General features: G+C 34.4%; 1 protein-coding gene across 1 annotated transcript in view; it reads left to right on the top strand.

Moving 5' to 3' along the window:
- The window catches only part of DTD1 (D-aminoacyl-tRNA deacylase 1), a 157,688-nt gene that overhangs the window by 21,824 nt on the left and 110,853 nt on the right, over positions 1-25,011 (top strand). The window contains exon 3 of the mRNA XM_051975869.1: positions 10,084-10,319. Coding sequence (XP_051831829.1) covers positions 10,084-10,319 — 236 coding nt within the window. The remainder of the gene's footprint in view (positions 1-10,083; positions 10,320-25,011) is intronic.

Below are 25,011 nucleotides of genomic sequence, written 5' to 3'. Positions count from 1 at the left end.
ATATATATATATATATATATTATATATATATATTTTGCTGAGGCAATTGGGGTTAAGTGACTTGTCCAGGGTCACACAGCTAGGAAGTGTTAAGTGTACTAGAGGCTAGAGGCTAGATTTGAACTCAGGTCCTCCTAACTTCAGGATTGATGCTCTATCCACTGCACTACCTAGCTGCCCCATGCTATAAATATTTTTAAAAATAATTTTGTTACATTAAAATTCCAAGCTGTTTCCCTCTCTCCCTCCTAATCTTATACTAGAGGGACCCAATATTTGAGACACCCCCCCACCCCTACCCCGACTTGTGAAAATATATCATTTCTTTTTCTGGAGGTAAATAGCATCTTTCTTCATGATTCTTTTGTAATTGTTTTGAATGTTTATATAACTTAGAATTCCGTAAACTTAGAATGTTTATATAACTTAGCTTATTCATTACATTTACTCTTTGAACAGTATAGTTGTTACTGTATATAGAATTCTCTTGGTTCTGCTCATTTTATTTCATTATTTCTAGCAAGTCGTTCTATGATTTTCTAAAAGTAATCTGCTCACCATTTCTTATAGGATAGTAGTATTCTCTCACAATCATATGTTAAAATTTATTTAGCCTTTCCCCACTTGAGCATCCTTAAATTTCCAGTACTTTACCACCATAAAGAGAGTTGCTTTACATATTTTAGAATATATAGGTTTTTTTCCTTTTTCCTTGATCTTCTTGGGAAAAAGACCTAATAATGATACTGCTGGGTCAGGGGATATACACAGTTTTATAACTCTTAAAGTGATTATTCTCCAGATTATTCTCCAAAATTGTTGGATCAATTTGTACTTCTACCAACAGTCTATTGATGTCACAATTTGCCATATCCTGTACAATATTTATTTCCTCCTATCATTTTAGCTAAGGTAGGTGTGAATTGGTATCTTCAAGTTGTTGTAATTTGCATTTATTTAGTCAGTAATGATTTAGAGAATTTTTTATATGATAATTTATAGCTTTGATTTCTTCTTTCAAAAGCTGCCTGTTCATTTTCTTTGTTCATGTGTCAATTTGGCAATGAAATGTATCCTTTTTTTTTTTTTTTTTTTTTTTTTAATAATAGCTTTTTATTTTCAAAACAAAGGATTTGGAACTATGCTTTTTTATAATAATCGTTTTTTTATTTTTCAAAACACACACAAAGAAAATTTTTAACGTTCAACTTTTCAAAGATAGTTTTTAACATTCACCCTTGCAAAACCTTATGTTCCAAATTTTTCTCCTTTCCTTTTCCCTTCCCCCTCCTCTAAATAGCAAATAATCTAATATAGTGTAAATATGTGCAATTCTTCTAAGCATAGTTCTACATTTATCCTGCTATACAAGAAAATTCAGAACAAAAAGGAAAAAATTAGAAAGAAATGAAAAAGCAAGCAAAACACCAACAAAAAAAAATGAAAATATTATGTTGTGATCCACATTCAGTCCCCATAGTCCTCTTTCTGGATGCAGATGGCTCTATTGGAATTGATCTGAATCACTTCATTGTTGAAAAGAGCCATGTTCATCACAGTTGATTATCACATAGTCTTGTTGCTATGTATAGTGTTGTCTTGGTTTTATTCACTTCATTCAGCATCAGTTTATGTAAGGTCTCTCCAAGCCTTTCTGAAATCATCCTCTGATTGTTGCTTATAGTACAGTAATGGAACGACTCATATTATTAAAAATTTGGCAGAGTTATTTGAGATATGAAGCCCTTATCTGAGAAAGTGTCTGTAAAATCCTATGCTCCCTTCCCCCAATTTTCTGCTTTTCTTCTAATTTTGGCTATATTGGTTTTATTTGTACAAAGCCTTTTAAATTTAATATAAGAGGGGCAGCTAGGTGGTGCAGTGGTTAGCACATCAGACCTGAAGTCAGCAGGAGCCGAATTCAGATTTGATCTCAGACACTTAACACTTCTTATCTGTGTGACCTTGGCGCAAGTCACTTTTGCCTCAGCAAAAAAAGAAAAGAAAAGTTATCCATTTTATACCTCACAGTGCTCCCTGCCTCTTATTTATTCATAATATCTCCTATCCATAAATCTGATAGGTAATGTTTCATATTCTTCTGATTTACTTCTGATATCTTCCTTTATGTCTAGGTTATATATCTGTTTTGAACTTGTCTTGGTAAATAGTGTAAGATATTGGTCTATTCCTAGTTTCTGCCAGACTGCTATCCAGTTTTTGCAACAGTTTTTGTGAAACAGGGAATTTTTATCCTGAATGCTGAAATCTTTACATTTATCATACACAGGTTTACTAAAATAATTTAGTAATGTGCTTTGTATATCTATATTTTATTCCACTGATCCAACCTTCTGTTTTTTAGCTAGTGCCAGATAGTTTTGATAATTACCACCTTTTATAATATAGTTTAAGCTCTGGTACTGCTAGAGTTCCTTTCTTTATCTGTTTCCCCCCACTAATTCCTTTGATATTCTTGACCTTTTGTTCTTCATATGAATTTTATTATTATTTTTCTAATTCAATAAAGTAATTTTTTGGTAATTTAATTGAGATCGCACTGAATAAATAAATTAATTTGGTAGAATTGTCATTTTTATTAAATTGGCTTGGCCCATTCATGAGCAATTATTATTTTTCCAATTATTTAAATCTGATTTCATTTTTATAAAAATTATTATATAATTATGTTCATACAGGTCTTTGGTTTGCCTTGGCAGGTGTGCATCTTGGCAGATATATGTTTTTGACAAATAATTTAGTCAATTAATGAACATTCTTTGTTTTCAGTTCTTTTCTACAGCAAAGAGTGATGTTGTAAATATCTTTGTTCATATGAGTCACTTGCCTCTTTCTTTGGGCTATATGCTCATTTGTTGTGTCACCAAGGCCCAGTGTAGTGCCTTTTAAAGTATACTCCCACAGTGAGATGATTCAGACCGATTCCAATAGACTTGTGATGGAGAGAGCCATATGTATCCAGAAAGAGGACTTGTGAGAACTGAATGTGAATCACAACTTATAATTTTCACCTTTGTTGTTGTTGTTGTTTGTTTTTTTCCCTTTCTCACCCCCTCTTTTGATCTGATTTTTCTTGTACAATATGATAAATGTGGAAATATGTTTAGAAGAATTGTACATATTTGACCTATATTGGATATACTTTTTTAAGGGAGGGGGTGGGAAGAAGGGAAGGAGAAAAATTAGGAACATGAGGTTTTGCAAAGGTGAATGTTGAAATTTATCTTTGCTTTTGAAAAAAAAATTATTGTAAAAAAGTATAGTTCCATATCCTTTGAATTTAATAAATTATAGTACCAAATTATTATCAATTCATAGCTCTCCCAATGGTAGGTTAATATGTACATCTTCCTATGATCCTTTTGGATACTGTCATTATTTCTTTTTTGTCATCTTTTACAGTCTGATAGATCTGAGGTAGAATTCTTGAACTGTTTTATAGATTTTTATGACATTATTCTCAACGACAGTGGAACTACCATTTTTGGATTTGAGGATCCTAGATCTGAATATATGTAATATATGTGTGTGTGTGTGTGTGTATGTCAAGGCCTATTTGGCCTAAATATATACATACACACATTTTACCAAAACACCTTTAAAAGTAAAGTTCTGAACAAAAACTCCTGAGTTAATTTTGAACTGTTTGTTACCTTTGATGTGCTTAAGACAATGAAGACTGACTCATAAGAGTTAAGAATTAAATTTAAAAATTTAGGTGATGAGCAAACTTAGTTACCTTTTTTTTTTTGGGTCATATAATCCCTTGTAAGCTCATGCTTTCCTATGCAGAAGAATGGGCACCTAGGTGCTGGAAAAATTCATTTTGAAGCTTAGCCAGGGCTATGAAAATAGGCCACAATCTTTATGTAAAATTTTCCAATAAATCTGCCAAATTAACCTTGAAGGTGTGTTGGTTTTTAACTTTTTGTCTTCCTTTGTCCTCTTTAGTCAGTTTCATTGTTCAGAGATCTCAAAATATAGATCTGGGCACAGAACTACTAGTATTGATTCATGTATTTGTTGTTTACCAGTTTCTACCTTAGAGTTCTTGGGGGGAAAAATTAGTAAAACATCATAAATCTATGTCAGAGATGGACCCATTTCTGCACAAAAAAGAAGGAATGAGAAACTTTAATTGTAGCCTTCCTGAGACCTACAATTTTTTTTTCTTATTCTTTTTTTTTTTTTCCCTTGGGGGGGGGGTCTTTTCCTAGTAGTATTTTATTTTTCCAATTACATATAAAGATAAATTTCAATATTTATTTTTGTAAGATTTTGAGTTCTAATTTTTTTTCTCCATCTCCTTTACCTTCTCCTTCCCTAAGACAGCAAGCAATGTGATATATAGGTTATATATGTACAGTCATTTTAAACATATTTCTATATTAGTCATGCTGTGAAAGAAAATTCAGAAGAAAGGGAAAAATTACAAGAGAGAAAAAGCAAACAAACAAAAAGGTGAAAATAGTGTACTTTGATCTGCATTCAGGCTTCATAGTTCTCTCTCTGCATGGACTTGGCATTTTTCATCTCAAGTCTATTGGAATTGTCTTAGATCACTGTATTACTGAGAAGAGCTAAGTCTGTCATAGTTGATCATCACATAATCTTGGTGTTATTGTGTACAATGTTTTCCTGGTTCTGTCTTCTTCACTTAGCATCAATTCATGTAAGTCTTTCCAGGCTTTTCTGAAATCAGCCTGCTCATCATTTCTTACAGAACAATAACATTCCATTACATTAATATACATAACTTACTTAGCCATTCACCAATTGATAGGCATCCATTCAGTTTCCTCAAAAAGTGCTGCCATAAACATTTTCACTTGTGGGTTCTTTTCTCATTTTTATGATCTTTTTGAGATATAGACCCAGTGGAAATATTGCTGGATCAAAGGGTTTTAATAGCCCTTTGGGCATAGTTCCAAGTTGCTCTCCAAAATGACAGGATCAGTTCACAACTCCACCAGCAATGCATTAGTGAGACTGTTTTAAAGAATATCTTTTTTAAAACTCTTACTCGACTATGTGAATTTTCTTTGTGCTTTCCTTTTTCTTCCCTATTTTGGATCCTGATTTATCATAAACATTCAATTGGTGAGACATCTGCCACCAAATCTAGGGATTAAAATTGGTGGAAGAGCTTGATGAATTCTATTTTTTATGTTAAGGAAAAAATCATGTAGTCTTAGGAAAGTGGCTTATAGAGAACTTATAGAAGAAATAGAAATGGCCCTGAAGAAAACAAAATACCGAAAAATATTTGGTCCTGTTAGAGGCTGTACATTTTTGAGCATATTGAGGGATGGATTTTTTTTTTTAATTAAAGATTTTTATTTTTCTCTGTATCTTTTTCCCCCCTGAGGCATTTGGGGTTAAGTGACTTGCCTAGGGTCACACAGCTAGGAAGTGCTAACTGTCTGAGACCAGATTTGAACTCATGTCCTCCTGACTTCAGGGCTGGTGCTCTATCCTGTGCGCCATCTAGCTAACTCTAAAGCTTTTTATTTTTCAAAACACATGCATGGACAGTTCTTTAACATTAGCCCTTGCAAAACCTTGTATTCCAATTTTCCCTCTCTTCCCTCACACCCTCTCCCAGATAGCAAGTAGTCTAATATATGTTAAACATAGTAGAAATATATGTTAAGTCCAACATTTGCATACATATTTATACAATTATTGTGCTGCACAAGAACAAATCAAACCAATTTAAAAAAAGAAGCATAATAAAATGCAAGCAAGAAACAACAAAAAAAGTGGAAAATGCTATGTTGTAAACCATAGTTCCCACAGTCCTCTCTGGGTATATATGGCTCTCTTCATCACTGAATAACTGGAATTGATTTGAATTACCTCATTGTTGAAAAGAGCCACATTCATCAGAATTGATCATTGTATAGTCTTGTTGCCAGGTACAGTGATTTCCTGGTTCTCCTCATTTCACTGAGCATCAGTTCATCTAAGTCTCTCCAGGCCTCTCTGAAATCATTCTACTGATCATTTCTTATAGAACAATAATATTCCATAACATTCATATACCATAACGTATCCAGCCATTCTCCAATTGATGGGCATCCACTCAGTTTCCAATTTCTTGACACTACAAAGAGAGCTGCCACAAACATTTTTGCACATGTGGGTCCCTTGAGGGATTGATTTTTCTAGGATTATGAAAGACAGAAGGATATCAAATATGTGAAGGGAAATCTAAAACCGTATTATTATCAAAAAATAGTAGCCAATATATTTATAACTATTGGTCCTTATGTTTGTTTTGCTTTCTGCACAACTTTTTAATGAGAATAATCACAAGCATTTTGAGATATCAGATGGGAACAGGTATGTTTTGTGAGTGATAATCCATGATAGACTTTATTATTACAAAACTGATTGAAAGTTATAGAAAAAGTGCAGCATTCTATTTGTGTGGTTTTTCTTAACTATAAAAAATTGTGATTCAGTAGCACAAAAAATCCTATTTTACAGAGCTTCCCTTAAAATGTTCTTCTAGGTATATATATCAAATTCATAGAAAATAGTATGAAATATATTAGCAATAAGGGCAGCTAGTAATAGGTGGCACAGTGGATAGAGCACCAGCCCTGAATCCAGGAGGACCTGAGTTCAAATCTGGACTCAGATACTTAACCCTTCCTAATTGTGTGACCCTGGGCAAATTCCTTAACTCCATTTGCCTCAGCAAAAAAATAAAATAAAATAAAATAAATCTAATAATAGAACTTTGTTAGTGAACCTTTATTTTTTAACTTGAAGTGAAACAAAACAGAGATGTAGATTTGTCAAAGATAGTTTGCCATGGTCACAAAGTAGGTCCATTTCAAAATCTAAACTTCAAAAGGATTCTCTCTATATAAGGTCTTTCAGATGGTCCTGATTGTGATGAAAGAAGGAAAAGAATTTATTAAATACTTAATATGTGTTAAGTAGTATGCTAAATAATGGATGACTTTGTGCTCATTGTATCAACCAGTAGGGCAACATCCTACATGAGATCTATAATTCAAAAGTTTTGTTAAGGTATTTACTCCAGAACAGCTAAGTGGATAAAGAATACCTATTATCTAGACAGGCTATTTTGTTGGATAGAAAATTTTCAAAACTTTTCTGTCATGATATGTCTTTTTAACAACTGTTGTAAACGGCAAGATTGTTGAGGCCACATTTGAATTGGAGGAGGAGAGCAAATATGACTGACATCAAAAAAAATTACTCATTTTTTAAAATAGCCTAAACTACCTGAAATCTAAGGTCCTTCTTTTTAAAGTTATTGATGTCTTTTGTTTTTATATTATAGTAATTTCTGGATATATTCATCTTTTCCTGGTGAATTTTTCCTTGTAATATTACCAATCAATTAAGCAAACCAATCAATACAATGATTTTATCTGACAGCATGTATAACATTCTACGCTCAAGAGCCCCTAGGAGGAATATACATTTCCTAAAAGCCCATCCATCTTATAAATTCAAGTACTCTTCCAGTGAAGTTGTATACCTGTGAGCCATGGTATACTGTTGCTGAAAAGTAATATTGAAGACCATTTAAATAGTGATAAAAAGGTGTATATGTATACTACAACATATTACAAATGAGGAATTTCACAAATTATCATCACAGCAGAATCACCTATGGAGAATTCAAACTCATTCATAAGAATTTGGCTCGCCTATCCACACTGGAAAAACCAAATGGATAAAGAATGCCAACTCTTTAGGTTGCAATGTACAATTTGATGGATAACCTGTAGAGTTCCCCTATTAACACTGTCTAGGACAGATACTTGAAAAGCATGATTGGAAAAAATGGACTTATTACATAGAACAAGGAATAACCAGTGGTCATTCTGTATTTACGTTCCATTGGTATTACATAATGCACTTATTATTTAGAATTAGATTTTTTAATTTCTAATTGGATTTTAGTCTATCTTTACCTTATTGAATTTTTGAATTTATTATTATTGAATTATTGAATATAAAAGAAAACATTTACTATTTTTGATTTTCTGCATTTATTAATTTTTTCCCAAAGATCTATCCTAAGTTTTCTAAGATTCTATTAACCTCCCTTGTTTCTTGTTTATTTTGTGGTTAGATTTGTCTAATTCTGAGAGGGAAAGCTTGAGGTCCCCTATTAATATAGTTTTGCTGTCTAATTCTTCCTATAGCTGGCTTAATCTTTTGGATTTGGATGCTCTATCCCTTGGTGCATATGTATTTAGTAGCACTTGATTGTTTGTGGTACCCTTTAACAAGATATAGTTTCCTTTCTTATCTCTTTTAATTAGATCTATTTTAACTTTTGCTTCATCTTAGATCAGAATTGCTATCCCTCTTTGTTTTTTTTGTTTCAGCTGAAGCATAATAAATTCTGTTCTAGACTTTTACTGTTACTCTGTACATGTTTCTGTGTCAAATGTGTTTCTTGTAAACAACCTATTGCAGGATTTTTGTTTGCTTGTATGTTTCGGCAATTGGGGTTAAATGACTTGCTCAGGGTCACACAGCCAGAAAGTTTCTGAGGTCAGATTTGAACTCACCTCTTCTGACTTCCGGGCTGATGCTCTACCTACTGCGCCACTTAGCTGCCCCAGGATTTTGTTTTTTAATCCATTCTGTAATTTACTTCCATTTCATGGGGGACTTCATTCTATTCACATACACAGCTCTTGTCTTTCCCTCTGACAGATTAATGAACTGAATGAAAAAAGTATTCCGTCAACCACTAACTTGAATCTCATAGATTTTTGACTCTTTAATATTATTGACATGACTATGAGATTCAAGTTAGTGGTTGACGGACTATGAGATTCAAGTTAGTGGTTGACGGAATACTTTTTTCATTCAGTTGTTAAATAGATGCAAAGCTAGGTAGCATGTGCTGTATCTCTTTAGCCGTGCAAAGAGTTTGGTTAGGTTTATGAGAAAATATCAATAAAGACAGTATAATTTATTGTGAAATATAACCATCTCAGTTTAAGTTGATATGCATTTTTATATAGAAATTAAAGTTTTTATTTAAAGGGAACTCCCTGTTACTTAAAGTGACAAGTAAAAGGTAAGACTTGTACCAAAGCCGGGTTTTTTTTTTTTTTTTAACTCCCCTTCTTATTTAAATTTATTTAATCTTATTTAAATTTAAATTAAAAACATGTTATTGATACCTTTTGGTTTTATATCATGGTAATTTCTAAACATAAAATTTTCCTTCTTTATAATAAAGGAAAACTATTAACTGCAAAATCAGGTTATATATCAGACTAAATCTGATGGCATATATGACATTTTGTAGTCCAGTATAGTTTTCAACCTCTCTGTCACAACTCCATTGTTTTGTATATGAGAATGAGGAAATTTTTTCACACATGAAGAAAAAATCATAGTGACTTATATGACTTGCCTATGGTCATGCAGTTTGTGCCTGTGCAGAGTATGCTCTGTGTAGAGTAATCTTTCCCCTTATCTTCTATTGCCAGTGTTATTTTCCACATATCATAGTATAATTTCAGCAAGTGTTTTTTCTACTTGCTTCTTTGGAAAATATATTCTGGTAGGAATAAAGGTGGAATGATTTTTGCTCACTAGATGCTTATGTAACATTAGATTGGAGGTGAAAGAGTGATGCTGTCCATAAATTCTACCTAGGTAGGGATCAGGATAAAGCAGGCTTAGTTATTGTTCTTTATGGTATGCATGTTAATCTAAATTTTGGGGAAGATTTTATTTTTGATCTTAAAGATTTAGTACTTGGTTATATATTTGAAGAAATGTCTTCCACCCAAAGAAGATAATGATTCTAGTTGGTGAGTTATCCACTGATGAGTTATTCACAGTTACATTCTATACCAGTTCACAAACTATTTCCCTTATTTCATAGAATCATAGTCTAGAACTAAAAGGGACTTAAGAAATTATCTAGTCCAGTTCCTTCACTTTACAGATATGGAAACTAGTAACATATTCTTAGGTGGGTGTGTTTTGAACAGGGGAAGTTGCTTATTGCTCTACAAGTAGCTTTCATGTTTTTCTTTTCAGGGTTCGAAAGATTTTAAACCTGAGGGTATTTGAAGATGAAAGTGGGAAACACTGGTCAAAAAGTGTGATGGACAAACAGTATGAAGTATTGTGTGTCAGCCAGTTTACTCTTCAATGTATTCTGAAAGGGAACAAACCAGACTATCATATGGCGATGCCTACGGAACAAGCAGAGATTTTCTACAACAATTTCCTTGAGCAACTTAGAAAGGCTTATAAACCAGAGCTCATTAAAGGTATGTTGTGCCTATAGAATAAGAAGGTAAAAAATGAAAGAAAGGCCTCTTTATGAAAATTACAGAAATTTTTGGGGAAGGTTAGTTAGCTTTGTCATCTCATCAAAAAACTGATAATATGTTAGAAATAAATACCTTTTTACCCCTACCAATTTCATCTTTTTTTTTTTTTCCTGGTTATTTTTTAACTGTGATACTAAATTATTATTCAACTTGTAGTTATTATTTGTGTTGTTTCCATTATTCACCACCTGTTCTTTTGGTCATTCATACAATTGTTCAGGCATTTAAAATGTTGGGGGAAATGCTCTAAGTGATAATAGAATTTATATCTTTTTAAAAGTTTAGTGTTTTCCCTTTCCATTACTGCCTTGTTAGAATAGGAACATTTTTGTTCCATGAAGAATATCTTGTTTTTGATATTGTGAGAAAAAATTAACAATTAGGATATTTACTAGTAGTTCATTCCCTGCCTTATATTACGAAAATTAATATGTATTAGGGCAGCTAGGTAGCACAGTGAATAGAACACCAGCCCTGAATTCAGGAGGACTTGAGTTCAAATGTGGTCTCAGACACTTAACACTTCCTAGCCTTGTGATCCTGGGTCAGTCACTTAAGTCCACTTAACCTCAGAAAAGGAAAAAGAAAAAAAAAAAGGAAAGAACTATGTATTTATTTATGTGATTAGAGTATTTGGTTGGGCTATCACTTGCGTTTTCCTACATGTATACAGAGAAGATTTGGTTTCCATGAATAATTGTTCTTTTTTTAAAAAGACAGTCCTTTTTCCCTCTGGGACTCATTGTCTATTGGAACTAGAGAATTCAGTGGGAGTTTATGTATCAGAGCTCTAATTGAGGTGCCAGCAGCTGGTAAATCTAAATTCTCTATTATTGTTCCTAATCAAAATGGCAGAGAGAGTGTTTGTGAAGGAGTTTACATTTCTCTAAAAAACAGCCAGTCAGTAAATAATTATTAAATGATTGCTATGTGCCAGGCATTGTGTTAAGCATTGGGGAATAAAAAGAAAGGTAAAAGATGATCCCTGTTCTCAAGGTGATTATATATATATGTATATACAGGATAAAGTGGAAGTCACTAGAATCAAGGAGCATCAAATAGGCTTATTCTAGAAAGTGGGACTTGACAGAATTAGAGTATAGAGATAAGGAGGGAGAGAATTTTAGTCATGGAGAAATATTTTGAATTGAGGGAAGTATTGAAGACTCAATACTTTGAGTATGGGGTGAATGAGAGGCATAAAGAAATGGGAAAAGGGAGGCAGGTTCTAAAGGATCTTGAAACACCAAAAAAATTTTTTAAAAATTTGATTCTGAAGATGATAGGGAGCAACTGCAGTTCTAGGAAGACCAGTTTGATAGCTGAGTGAAAAAACAAAAAGAAGAAAAAATAGTTTAAAAAAATGAATAAAAATTTGCCAAAACAAAAAGTAAATCATTTGAAAAAAGTACAGAGACAGTATATAAAAATACTTAAGAGAAATGGAAAGAGGTAAAGTACCCAAAGAAAGAGAAATATTTATCCATTGGAGGAAATCTCAAGATAACTGACACTTAAAAGAATTTAAGCAAACAGAACTATAAGAGCATATAAAAGAGCTCTTGGGAATTTAAAAATCCCAGATTCCCTTAATAGGACAATCTCAGAGAATGGGCCTTGCAGGCCATGTGGGCTAATCTTTATGGGACACTGACACAATTTATAGTTGCTACTCAGTAGATTAGATTTCTCTGAATGGAACTCACAATTGCTCTTGACAGCTCATTCTACTTTCTCATACCATATCTGTTAGGAAACATTTTTTACAAAGAGCCTATGTCCCTTTGAAATATTTAGTCACTACTTCTAATTCTACTCTTTGGAGCAAAGTGGAACAAGGTACCATCATTCTGCATTTAAGTCTGTCAGATATATGATTATAGATAACATGGATAACCTTCTACTGCTATAAACTGAGGGGAGAAGAAAAATTCCTCTTTGAAAGCTTTTTTTCTGAAATTCATGGCCTTGCCCTTTCATTTTTTCCAGAGGCATCCATCCCATGTATCCATCATAATACATGCAGAGTTTTTGAACACAGAACCATTTTTACTTTGGTGCTGAGAATTTTTGCCCTACAAATGGATGGTGTAGTACAGAACAGAAAAAACCCTATTTCTGGTTCGAATTCTGGCTTGTATTGCCTATGTGACTTTGGGCAAGTCACTGAATTCTCTCATCCTCAGTTTTCTCATTTGAGATCATAATGTACAGTGCCTGGCACATAGTAAATGCTTTGAAAATGAAGTTTTCTACAGGAAGATTATTTAATGATCAACTGTGATGAACTTGGCTCTTCTCAGCAATGTGGTGATCCAAGACAATATCAATAGACTTGGGATGGAAAATCCTATTTGTATCCAGAGAGATAATTATGGAGACTGAATGTGGATCAAAACATAGTATTTTCATCTTTTTGTTTGTTTTTTTTTGTTTTTCTTTCTTGTGTTTTTTTTCTCTTTTGGTCTGATTTTTTTCACAGCAGCACAGATGTAGAAATATGTTTAAAAGGATTGCATGTGTTTTACCTATATCAGATTGCTTGCTGTCTTGGGAAAGGAGAGATAAGGGAGGGAGAAAAAAAAATTTGGACCACAGCCTTACAAAAGTGAATATTGAAAACTCTAAATGTATTTGGAAAAATAAAATACTTTTTTTTTTTTTTTTTTTTTTTTGCTGAGGCAATTGGGGTTAAGTGACTTGCCCAGGATCATATAGCTAGGAAGTGATAAGTGTCTTGAGGCCAGATTTGAACTTAATTCCTTCTGACTTCAGGGCTGGTGTTGGAATGCTTACTAACTGCTAACTAATTCGAGTTGATCTAATCTTACAAGAAGATGTTTTGGGCAGAACCTGAAACATGGTACTAAGTAGAACTAATTAATACAAGGCTTGTGTTCATGAACACTCTAATTAGTTAGCAGTTAGTAAGGATTCCAACAGGCTGGTACTCTATTCATTATACCAACTAGTTGCCCCCATAAAATGCTATTGAGGAAAAAAAAAGAAAATGTTAGTTTTAGAGCTAGATTCTGTGTTCCTTCTAAATCTTTTCTTTTCTAAGCGAAATATATTCAGTTTCTTGAGCTAGTTGTTAAATTGGGGCCCTTCATTATCTGATTGTCCTTCAGCCCTTTCCTACCTTTCAGTGTTTTTCACCTTACTCCTGTCTATATACCCTGATCCAACTATATTGCTTTGCTTGTAGTTGCTCAGATATGTCTTCCATTACCTGTCTTTTTGCATTAGCTGTCTTATTCCTGGGATGCTGTTATTCACTCTGTTATTCACCTGGGTTTCTTAGTGTTTTTGATCATTATTTACGAGTCTTCTGCAGGAGGACTTTCCCTGGCTTAGTAGCTGCTCATGTTTTCAGATTATTTTTATATATCTTCCTTATGCAAAGTAGTTGTCTGAACATTGTCTCCTTATTAAACTATCAACTTCTTGAACTTGTATGATTGTATTTGTTTTTTCCTTTTCTTTCTTTTTTTTTTTTTTTTTTTTGCTTTCGTGCCCCTAGCACTTAACATAATGCCTGGGTTAGAGGAACCACTTAAGTGATTATAGACCGACAGAGTAAGGCATAGTAACCTGTTTTGTGTGTGTGTGTGTGTGTGTGTGTGTGTGTGTGTTTTGTTTTACTGAGGCAATTGGGGTTAAATGACTTGCCCATGGTCACACTTGCCCAGATTAAGCGTTAAGGATTTGAGGTCAGATTTGAACTCTGGTCCTCCTGACTTCAGGGCTGGCGCTCTATCCATTGCACCATCTAGCTGCCCTCCATAGTAACCTGTTTTAAGATTCTGGTTCCAAGTTTCCTTTTCAATATCAATAGACAAATATACAAGCAGTAAAGCTACTTGAGGAGATGTAAATAACAAAAAACATTCATTGATTTTGGAGGTGGATATAATAACATAAAAACATTGAAAAGTTACCAGAATTCATGAGGATTTCAAGCTCTCAATAACAAAATTAATAATTGAATTCTTCTCCAAATATTTCTGAAAAAAAAAATGTTGTCTAGTTCATTGATGGAATGGTGTCTCATGGCAAAGCCCTTTTTTTTTTTTTTTTGGCTTTTGTAGTCCCTTTAAAAAACAGTTGCTTCTTAACTCTCTCCAGCTGCTTCTCAAATAGTCATTTTCATCATTACTGAACCTAAATCAATGATGTAGAGTGTTTCTCTTTACCGAGCCCTCATTACCTGTTTACTGGGGAGGGATTTCTGTCAGAGATGTTCAGTAAAATATTTTTTCCTGGGACAAAGATGATGTGTGGGGCATGAAGAAAGAGTGTTGTAATGTTGATTACAGTGGTAGGTCCAATTTCTCACTGTGTGGGGTACAGCTCATCCTTCCCCTATAAAATCATGAAGTAGTGAAAGGATACAAGGTAAGACATACAGGAATTGTGATCTCTTCATCACTGCAGGAAGGAAATACATTCCCCAGATAGATGCCTAGTGTAAAACTAAGGTCACTTCACTTTAGTTATGGGTCTGAGAATTATTGACGTCTTGGATAGTGGGAAATTAGGATAGAAGTGTAGAGCTTGCATCAAGGCTTTTTCTGAAGCTCTGTCTTCTTTTTGGTGAGTAGTTCTATTTCAAAGTAGGCTCTGAAGTTAATGTGACACAGAAGAGATGGAGTACAGGAGCTAGCACTCTGTACCTTCCCTCAGATTCTGTTGTGATACCTCTTTGGGGGAGGTATGTGACTGTCTGTTGCACTCAGCCTCTAGAAGGTTCCCCTGGAATGGAAGTACTTTTAATATGATCTTGGCAGTAAACTAGGGATGCTTCATAAGGGCGAGCCTTGTAAGTACATATAGACTCATCATCTGGAAGCTGGCCATTTGGTAATGAAGTTTTGACTTGTGTCAATTCTTGAAACAAAGAAAAACACCCAGGATGGTCCAATAGTATTACGCAGGCCCTTTCTGTGGTGACTTTTGACACAGTGATAGAAAAGGGCATATAAATCATTAGGAATCTCATAATTTTAGAATTTTTTCCTTTCTTTAACACATTAATATCTTTAGTTGTTGCATCATCTTTAAAGCTTGGTTGGCACTCCTGGGGTTTAGTTCTTGAGGTTGTAATTGAGCAGAAAAGGGGTTTGAGACAAAATAATTTATTCAGTTCCTCTGCCAAATGGAAAAACGGTTCGTGATCAGATGCTTGAGAATGTATGGAGGAGACACTGATATCTGAGAGATAGAAATAAACTCTTGAAAGGCAACATCTGTGAAAACTGAAGGAGTTGACAAACAGTAGCTTTGAGTAACAGTGAAAAATGCTTCCTTTGCAAGTTTGTACCCAATAGAGCTTTTCCTTAACCCTTTTTCCTTTATGATTTGAGTAAAAAACCAACTTTTTTCTTAAATTAGATTTTGGTTAGCATTTAGAATATAAAACAAATACAAAATGGGAAAGCAAGTAAGGCAGATTTTAGGTACAAGTAATCTTTTTCTAATCCAACATGCCGTGTACATTTGAACTCTAAGCAAATTGTGAAACAGTTTGCTTGGTATTATATGAAGAAGTTGTACTGGAACTAAATAAAATGAATTTTAGAAGAACAGATAGACTAAATCAAGTACACAAAACTGTGTTGGATGTGACAAGCTGTAAGATCATCGAAAGATAAAGTTTCAAGATATCTTAAATAGTTGGGGGAATGTCAAAGATATAAAAAAAAACAAACAACCCTACTTGGATGTTATTACTTCTACCACCACCACAAAAAACAAAAACAAAACTGTGAGGGGAAAAAAATAATATATATATATATATATATATATGTATTTATTTATTTATGAGAGAGACAGAGGGAATAGTAAGAAGTACAGTTAAGCTCATCTACCATATCTCTTCCATAAAGATTTAGAAAAGACACAAAAACTTCTGTTCAGAAAATCCAGAAAAAAAAAATCATAGTCATTTATAAATCAGGAGAAACCTAAAATGAAAGCTCTGTTTTTTAAAGTAGTGATTGCTAGATCCTTGTTGATTCCAATTCTGGCTCATTGATACTTTCAGTATTGCTTAGGTATTTTTTTCTTTGAATTAGAACGTCTGCATTTTGACTCTAGTCAAAATCCAGTCTTTTGTCAAAGACACCAGAATTCTTTTTTTTTTTTTTTTTTTTAAATAACCTTCCATTGACAGAGAACGCATGCCAGGGCAATTCTCTACAGCATCATCCCTTGCATTCACCTCTGCTCCAACCTTTCCCCTCCCTCCCTCCACCCCCTCCCCCAGATGGCAAGCAGTCCTCTACATGCCGAATGGGTTACAGTATATCCTAGATACAACACGTGTGCAGAACCGAACAGTCCTCCCGCTGCACAGGGAGAATTGAATTCAGAAGGTATAAACAACCCGGAAAGAAAAACAAAAATGCAAGCAGTTTATATTCATTTCCCAGTGTTCTTTCTTTGGGTGTAGCTGTTTCTGTCTATCTTTGATCAGTTAAGGCTCTCTTTATCGAAGAGATCCATTTCCATTAGAATACATCCTCAACATGAGCTGGTGGAGCTGATTCAAGAGAAAGCAGGCTCTAGAGCAAGGCTGGCATGCTGGAAAATGGCAGACTACCAACCATAGGCAGAGAGACGTTGGGGGTCTCTGTGGTGTGCCCCCCTTGAGTGCCTCTCCATGTTGGAAATGCCCAGTGGTGGGAACCTAGAAGCTGCTGTTCCTCAAGTTGTACTTCAACCATTTTCTTCTTTCAAAGAAAAGATGGGAGACCTGGACGGGACCAGATGCTGCCGTCCAGGGGACAGAGCTACCCCTCCTTGAACCTTCATTGAGGACTTTTCTTCTATCACATTTTGATAGTTACTCTGAGTCAAAAGCACAGGCCATCAGATCTCTTAATCTCCTCTTCCCCCTCCTTCCCAACTGCACTGATTAGGAGAGATTTTTTTTTGACCTGTCTGAAATAGAGGGAAGAATTGTTTTGTTTTGTTTTTTTAACTTTTTAAGAAAAGTTAATGTGAAATAAGTAGTTTAATACTATCCAAATAAATAGGCCATAGGGCCATGCTGACTCTCTGGTATCAACATACCAATATAAGTCTTATCATATAGATATAAATTTGTTGAGTATGAAACGTGGAGATGGGAATATGATAGAGACAGAAAAAAGGGATAGTATTGGATAGTGCACATTGATGATCTTCCAGGAGAATTTAAGATAGGGATTTGGGACCTCTTTGGCTTCTTCCATTGTGTACATGTATCATGCATGTTTGCCATTGGACACCCACCCTTTCTATCTATGCCTTTGACCAACTTGTTTCCTTCAGATGGAATTTCTGCTCTGAGTTTATTAAATGTGTGGGACTGGTCTCAGGTGTTCAGGGAAACATTTGGAAAGGTATATAATCCTCTTCTTCTTCTTTTTTTTAATCAGTTATCCAAAGGAGAGAAACCTTCAGCACATTCTTTTAAGATGTGGGATTTAGAGTTCCTTTCCTACATTTAAAAAATGCATATATATACATATATATTGATATTATTCTTAGTATTGATCAATTCCTCTGAGCTTAGCAGGATTTTTTTTTAAATAAAATGCATGGAAAACTAAGAGTGAGACATTCACTAATGCCTAAAAAAAATCCTGGTTTCATCCCGCTGAGGGAAAAAGTTTCTTTAATGAGAGAGACAGCTAACCAGGACAGTAGAACTGAATTTTCACATTAAGGGAAGAGCTGAGAGAGGAACAGATTGTTTTTTCCTGTTTATTTCCATGAAAAATTTTCTCTCTTTTTGAAGAGGAAGCTATCAGGTCTCACAAAAAGAAGAAGAAGAAGAAGAAGGAAAATGTGTCTTCCACTGTGTAACACCTCTTTCTCACCACTGGCATATTTTCCTTCAAATTTTCATATATCATGCTACCAGCTTTTACTTCCATTATGAAAATAGGCTCTTAAGCCAAGAGGAAATAATGACCTACCATCCTTCCTTTCCTGAGAATTGAAGGTTAAGGTCTTTGGTGCTTCCAATCTCCTGCCAACCCAAAGTGTACACACTCAAGTCCCTTCAGCAACAGAAATAAAATTCTGCCTCGGCTGGTGATTTGGAGACTTCTTGTGGTTTTGGAAGACCTCCTTTGTTGGAAGAATGATGCTGAAGGTGTGAAGTATTGGCTAGCTTACGGCAGGAAAAACCAGCATTGGCAAGCCAGGCCACTGCAACCCAGGGCTCTTCCTTTGGAGCTACTGGACTATCAGTGACTCACTGTGTCCCTGTATTATACTAACCTGTATATACTGTGTACCATTAAAAACATCCTTTGTATTTCCATGACCTTGGGCCATGTAACTAGGAGCAACTAGTTTCACAAGATTTTGCTTCTTAACATTTCATCGTTGTGACTAGGACAGCTATTTTTAACGCATGTAAATGAAACATTTTGGGAGGCTCCTGAAGGAGCAAAATGGGAAAACCTCTGCCTGATTGTGGGTAGTCCTGCCCAGGAGAAAGAAATAAAGACTTGTACCGATTTAAAAAAAAAAAAAAAGAATACATCCTCAAACAGTATCGTTGTTGAGGTATATAATGATCTCCTGGTTCTGCTCATTTCACTCAGCATCAGTTCATGTAAGTCTCGCCAGTCCTCTCTGTATTCATCCTGCTGGTCATTTCTTACAGAACAATAATATTCCATAACATTCATATACCACAATTTACTCAACCATTCTCCAATTGATGGACATTCTTTCATTTTCCAGCTTCTAGCCACTACAAACAGGGCTGCCACAAACATTTTGGCACATACAGGTCCCTTTCTTTAGTATCTCTTTGGGGTATAATCCCAGTAGAAACACTGCTGGATCAAAGGGTATGCACAGTTTGATAACTTTTTGAGCATAGTTCCAAATTGATCTCCAGAATGGCTGGATGTGTTCACAATTCCACCAACAATGTATCAGTGTCCCTGTTTTCCCACATCCCCTCCAACATTCCCCATTATCTTTCCCTGTCATTCTAGCCAATCTGACAGGTGTGTAGTGGTATCTCAGAGTTGTCTTAATTTGCATTTCTCTGATTAATAATGATTTGGATCATATTTTCATATGTCTATAGTTTCAATTTCTTCGTCTGAGAATTGTCTGTTCATATCCTTTGACCATTTATCAATTGGAGAATGGTTTGATTTCTTATAGATAGAGTCAATTCTCTATATATTTTGGAAATGAGGCCTTTATCAGAACCTTTGATTGTAAAAATGTTTTCCCAGTTTATTGTTTCCCTTCTAATCTTGTTTGCATTTGTTTTGTTTGTATAAAAACTTTTCAATTTGATATAATCAAAATTTTCTATGTTGTGGTCAATAGTGATTTCTAGTTCTTCTTTGGTCATAAATTCCTCCCTCTTCCACAGGTCTGCGAGGTAAACTATCCTATGCTCTTCCAATTTATTTATAATCTCATTCTTTATGCCTAGGTCATGAACCCATTTTGACCTTATCTTGGACACCAGAATTCTTGTAATCATTCAGGTTTGTAATCTCAGTCATCCTCTGCTTTTTATTCTTCTCTCCTTCCTTTTTCCCTCCCAATAACATATGAATTTTCAAATTCTGTGTCTGCAACATCTCTGGCATTTTCCCCTTTCTTTCCATTCATAGGACCACTATTTTTATTCAGACCTTCATTATCTTTTGACTACACAATTAATGCAATACGATCCTCCTGTGATAAGCTTTTTTTCTCTCTTTTATCTGTCCTCCACAAAACTGTTAAATGGATATTTTTAAAGCACAAGCCTGATCATGTTATTGCTCTCCTTAGTAAACTTCATGATTTTGTTTTGTTTCTGTTTTAAAGCTTTTCTAACTAAGATTCATCCTTTCTGGATAGGTTCTGTGTTATCTTTCCAGGCTTATACATTATTCATATACTCTATGTTCTGAGTCAGATTGGCTTATTTACTTTCCTTATACATATATTCTAGCTCCTATCTGTATTCCTTTGACATTCTTTGACTAGAATGTTTTCTTTCTGCTTTTAGACTCCCTTAGTTCCTTCAAAGCTCAATTTAAATACCTTTTCCTACATGAGTCCTTTCTTGATTTATCCCATTTGTTAGTTTTTTCCTTTGGGCTTCTGCACCCCATAACCTCTGAAGTTTAAGTCCTAGCTTTGACACACAGTACTTCTCACTGTTCCCTTTTAAAATATAAATTAAAAAAAAAATAACACTAGAAGCTTTAAACAGTTCTGTTGAAAACAAGGATATTATTGTGTAGTTAATTAGAACTTAGAGAAATGGGATACTTTCATTTATCAGATCATTTAGATAAAAAGCAACATGTTTTGTCAAGAAATGTTCATGAAAATATATTTTTAAACTATATGGATTTCTCTCCTCTCCCTTTTATCCTCCCATGTAACTTCTATTTAAGAGGGAGTTAAGAATTTAACCAGTTATTGGGAATGTAATTTAAAAAAATTTAGTTTCAGTTCACAGAACAAAACAAATTATTTCCCTAACATAATACAATAAAAAAAGATGATTGCATCTGGAATTATGCCCAAAAAGTTATTAAACTGTGCATACCCTTTGATCCAGCAGTGCTACTACTGGGCATATCCCTTAAAAAGATACTAAAGAAGGGAAAGGGACCTGTATGTACCAAAATGTTTGTGGCAGCCCTGTTTGTAGTGGCTAGAAACTGGAAAATGAATGGATGCCCATCAATTGGAGAATGGTTGAGTAAATTGTGGTATATGAATGTTATGGAATATTATTGTTCTGTAAAAAATGACCAGCAGGATGAATACAGAGAGGCTTGGAGAGACTTATATGAACTGATGCTAAGTGGAATGAGCAGAACCAGGAGATCATTATATACCTCAACAACGATACTGTATGAGGATGTATTCTGATGGAAGTGGATCTCTTCGACAAAGAGAAGATCTAACTCAGTTCCAATTGATCAATGATGGACAGAAGCAGCTATACCCAAAGAACACTGGGAAATGAATGTAAACTGTTTGCATTTTTGTTTTTCTTCCCAGATTATTTCTACCTTCTGAATCCAATTCTCCCTGTGCAACAAGAAAACTGTTCGGTTCTGCACACATATATTGTATCTAGGATATACTGTGACACATTTAACATGTAAAGGACTGCTTGCCATCTAGGGGAGGGGATAGAGGGAGGGAGGGGAAAAATCGGAACAGAAGTGAGTGCAAGGGATAATGTTGTAAAAAATTACCCTGGCATGGTTTCTGTCAATAAAAAATTATTATAATAATAAAAAAAATGATTGCACATGATTCCAGGAATGAGTTAATCATTGTGCTAGGTTTCATTTCTTTGAAGTTTATAAAAACGTGTATTTAGCAAGCTTCTTCAGGGTGGATCTGATTCCTTTTTTTCTTCTGTATCACGGAGCAAGTTTTAATAAATGTTTGTTAACTGGATATGAAGCAAAGTAATATTAAGCAACTAAAATGAAGAAAATATTTTTCTGTTAATTAATTCTAAGGATTTAATTTCTCTCTGAGTAGTAAAGAGATAACTTTGACTTGAAAAGATAGTTGAAAGGGACAGCTAGGTAGTGCAGTGGATAGAGCACCAGCCTTGAAGTCAGGAAGACCTGAGTTCAAATGTGGGTCAGACACTTCATACGTCCTAGCTGTGTGACCCTGGGCAAGTCATTAATCCCAATTGCTTCAGAAAAAAAAAAAAAGGTAGTAGAAAATAGATGAGCAAAACAGTTTTATTTCAAAATTCTTTTAAAGGTTTTTTTTTTTTTTAATATTTATTTTTATTTAATAATTACTTTATATTGACAGAATCCATGCCAGGGTGATTTTTTTTACAACATTATCCCTTGCACTCGTTTCTGTTCCGATTTTTCCCCTCCCTCCCTCCACCCCCTCCCCTAGATGGCAAGCAGTCCTATATGTGTTGGATATGTTGCAGTATATCCTAGATACAATATATGTTTGCAGAACCGAACAGTTCTCTTGTTGCACAGGGAGAATTGGATTCAGAAGGTATAAATAACCTGGGAAGAAAAACAAAAATGCAGATAGTTCACATTCGTTTTCCAGTGTTCTTTCTTTGGGTGTAGCTGCTTCTGTCCGTCATTTACCAATTGAAGCTCAGTTAGGTCTCTTTGTCAAAGAAATCCACTTCCATCAAAATATGTCCTCATACAATATCGTTGTCGAAGTGTATAATGATCTCCTGGTTCTGCTCATTTCACTTAGCATGAGTTCATGTAAGTCTCGCCAGTCCTCTCTGTATTCATCCTGCTGGTCATTTCTTACAGAACAATAATATTCCATAATGTTCATATACCACAATTTACTCAATCATTCTCCAATTGATGGGCATCCATTCATTTTCCAGTTTCTAGCCACTACAAACAGGGCTGCTACAAACATTTTGGCACATACAGGTCCCTTTCCCTTCTTTAATATTTCTTTGGGAGATAAGCCCAATAGAAACACTGCTGGATCAAAAGGTATGCACAATTTGATAACTTTTTGGGCATAATTCCAGATTGCTCTCCAGAATGGTTGGATTCGTTCACAACTCCACCAACAATGCATCAGTGTCCCAGTTTTCCTGCATCCCCTCCAACATTCATCATTATTTTTTTCCTGTCTTCTTAGCCAATCTGACAGGTGTGTAGTGGTATCTCAGAGTTGTCTTAATTTGCATTTCTCTGATTAATGATTTGGAACACTCTTTCATATGAGTGGTAATAGTTTCAATTTCATCCTCTGAAAATTGTCTGTTCATATCCTTTGACCATTTATCAATTGAAGAATGGCTTGATTTCTTATAAATTTGAGTCAGTTCTCTATATATTTTGGAAATGAGGCCTTTATCAGAACCTTTTAAAGGTATTGTTACAATTTTAATGGAATATTATTTCTCTAGTACCAAATAAAGATGGTTTTTAACATTCATTTAAAAAATAGTTTTTTATTTTTCTGAATACATGCAGAGATAGTTTTCAACACTCATCTTTGCAAAACCTTGTATTTCACATTTTCTCCCTCCCTTTTCCCCACTTCTTCTCAATAGAGGGTAAAAATGCACAATTCTTCTAAATATATTTCCACATTTGTCATACTGTGCAAGAAAAATCATATAAAAAGGGAAAAAAAACCACAAAAGAAAATAAAACCAAGCAGACAGATAACCACCACCAAAAAAAAAAAAAAAAAAAAAGGTGAAAATACTATACTTTGATTCATATTCAATATCTAGTTTTCTCTGTGGATGAGGATGGCTCTTTCCATCACAAGTCTATTGGAATTGCCTTGAATTACCTCATTATTGAAAGAGTCCATCACAGCTGGTCATTACATAATCTTCTTGTTGCTATGTATAATGATCTCCTGGTTCTGCTCATTCCACTTAGCATCAGTTCATGTCAGTCTCTCCAGGTCTCTCTGTATTCATCCTGCTGGTCATTTCTTACAGAACAATAATATTCCATAACATTCATATACTATAATTTATCCAGCCATTCCCCAACTGATGGGTATCCATTCAGTTTCCAGTTTCTAGCCACTACAAACAGGGCTGCCATAAACATTTTGGCACATATAGGTTCCTTTCCCTCCTTTAAGATCTCTTTGGGATATAAGCCCAGTAGAAAAACTGCTGAATCAAAGATGGTATGCAGTTTGATAACTTTTTGAGCATAGTTCCAGATTGTTTTTCAGAATGCCTGGATCATTTCACAATTCCACCAACAATGTATCAGTGTCCCAGTTTTCCCGCATCCCATCCAACATTCATCATTATCTTTTACTGTCATCTTTGCCAATCTGACAGGTGTATAGTGGTACCTCAGGTGTCTTAATATGCATTTCTCTGATCTATATCATGATTTAGAGCATTTTTTTCATATGACTAGAAATGGCTTTAATTTCTTTGTCTGAAAATTGTCTTACATTCATTTTGAGTTCCAGTTCCCGCCCCTGCCCTCCTTTCCTCCCCAGTTTCTCTTACCTCATCCCTCACTAAGACAACAAACAGACTGAAAGAGGTCAGTTTTTGACGTATATCCATGAGAGTTATTTTGGGAAAGAAAAATCAGAACAAATGGGGAAAACCACAAGAAAACAACAACAGCAAACAAATAACAACAACCAGTTATCACAAAAAGTTGAAAATAATATGCTTTGATCTACATTTAGTCACATTCAGGCTTTATAGTTTTTTCTCTGAATGTGGGTGGCATCTTCCATCCAAGATCTATAGGAATTGTCTTGGATCACACTGTAGTGTTAAGAAGATCTAATTTCATCATGTTTCAAGATCCTTAGCATTTTTTAAGAATCTCTGTTTTAAACTAGCATTGAATAAATTTGATTTTCCTTTCAACTCTCCTCTTTTTATGAATGAACCTTTATTTAAAAATATTAAATCTTACTATAATTGATTTCTAGCTGAAAGAGAACTTTGAGGGTATCTAATCCAATAGATATCCTTATAGATAAGGAATAAGGCTTTTTTTGGTCTAAAACAATTTCTGAACCAAACTTTCCATTCATTTTAATTTATTTCTATTTAAAAAAATTGTGAACTTAAGAAAAAACACATAAAATAGACATTTACATATATTTAGTAGAACAA

The sequence above is a fragment of the Antechinus flavipes genome, chromosome 2 (assembly GCF_016432865.1).
Source record: "Antechinus flavipes isolate AdamAnt ecotype Samford, QLD, Australia chromosome 2, AdamAnt_v2, whole genome shotgun sequence".
Taxonomy (NCBI): domain Eukaryota; kingdom Metazoa; phylum Chordata; class Mammalia; order Dasyuromorphia; family Dasyuridae; genus Antechinus; species Antechinus flavipes.
This window is presented reverse-complemented; position numbering and strand designations above follow the sequence as displayed.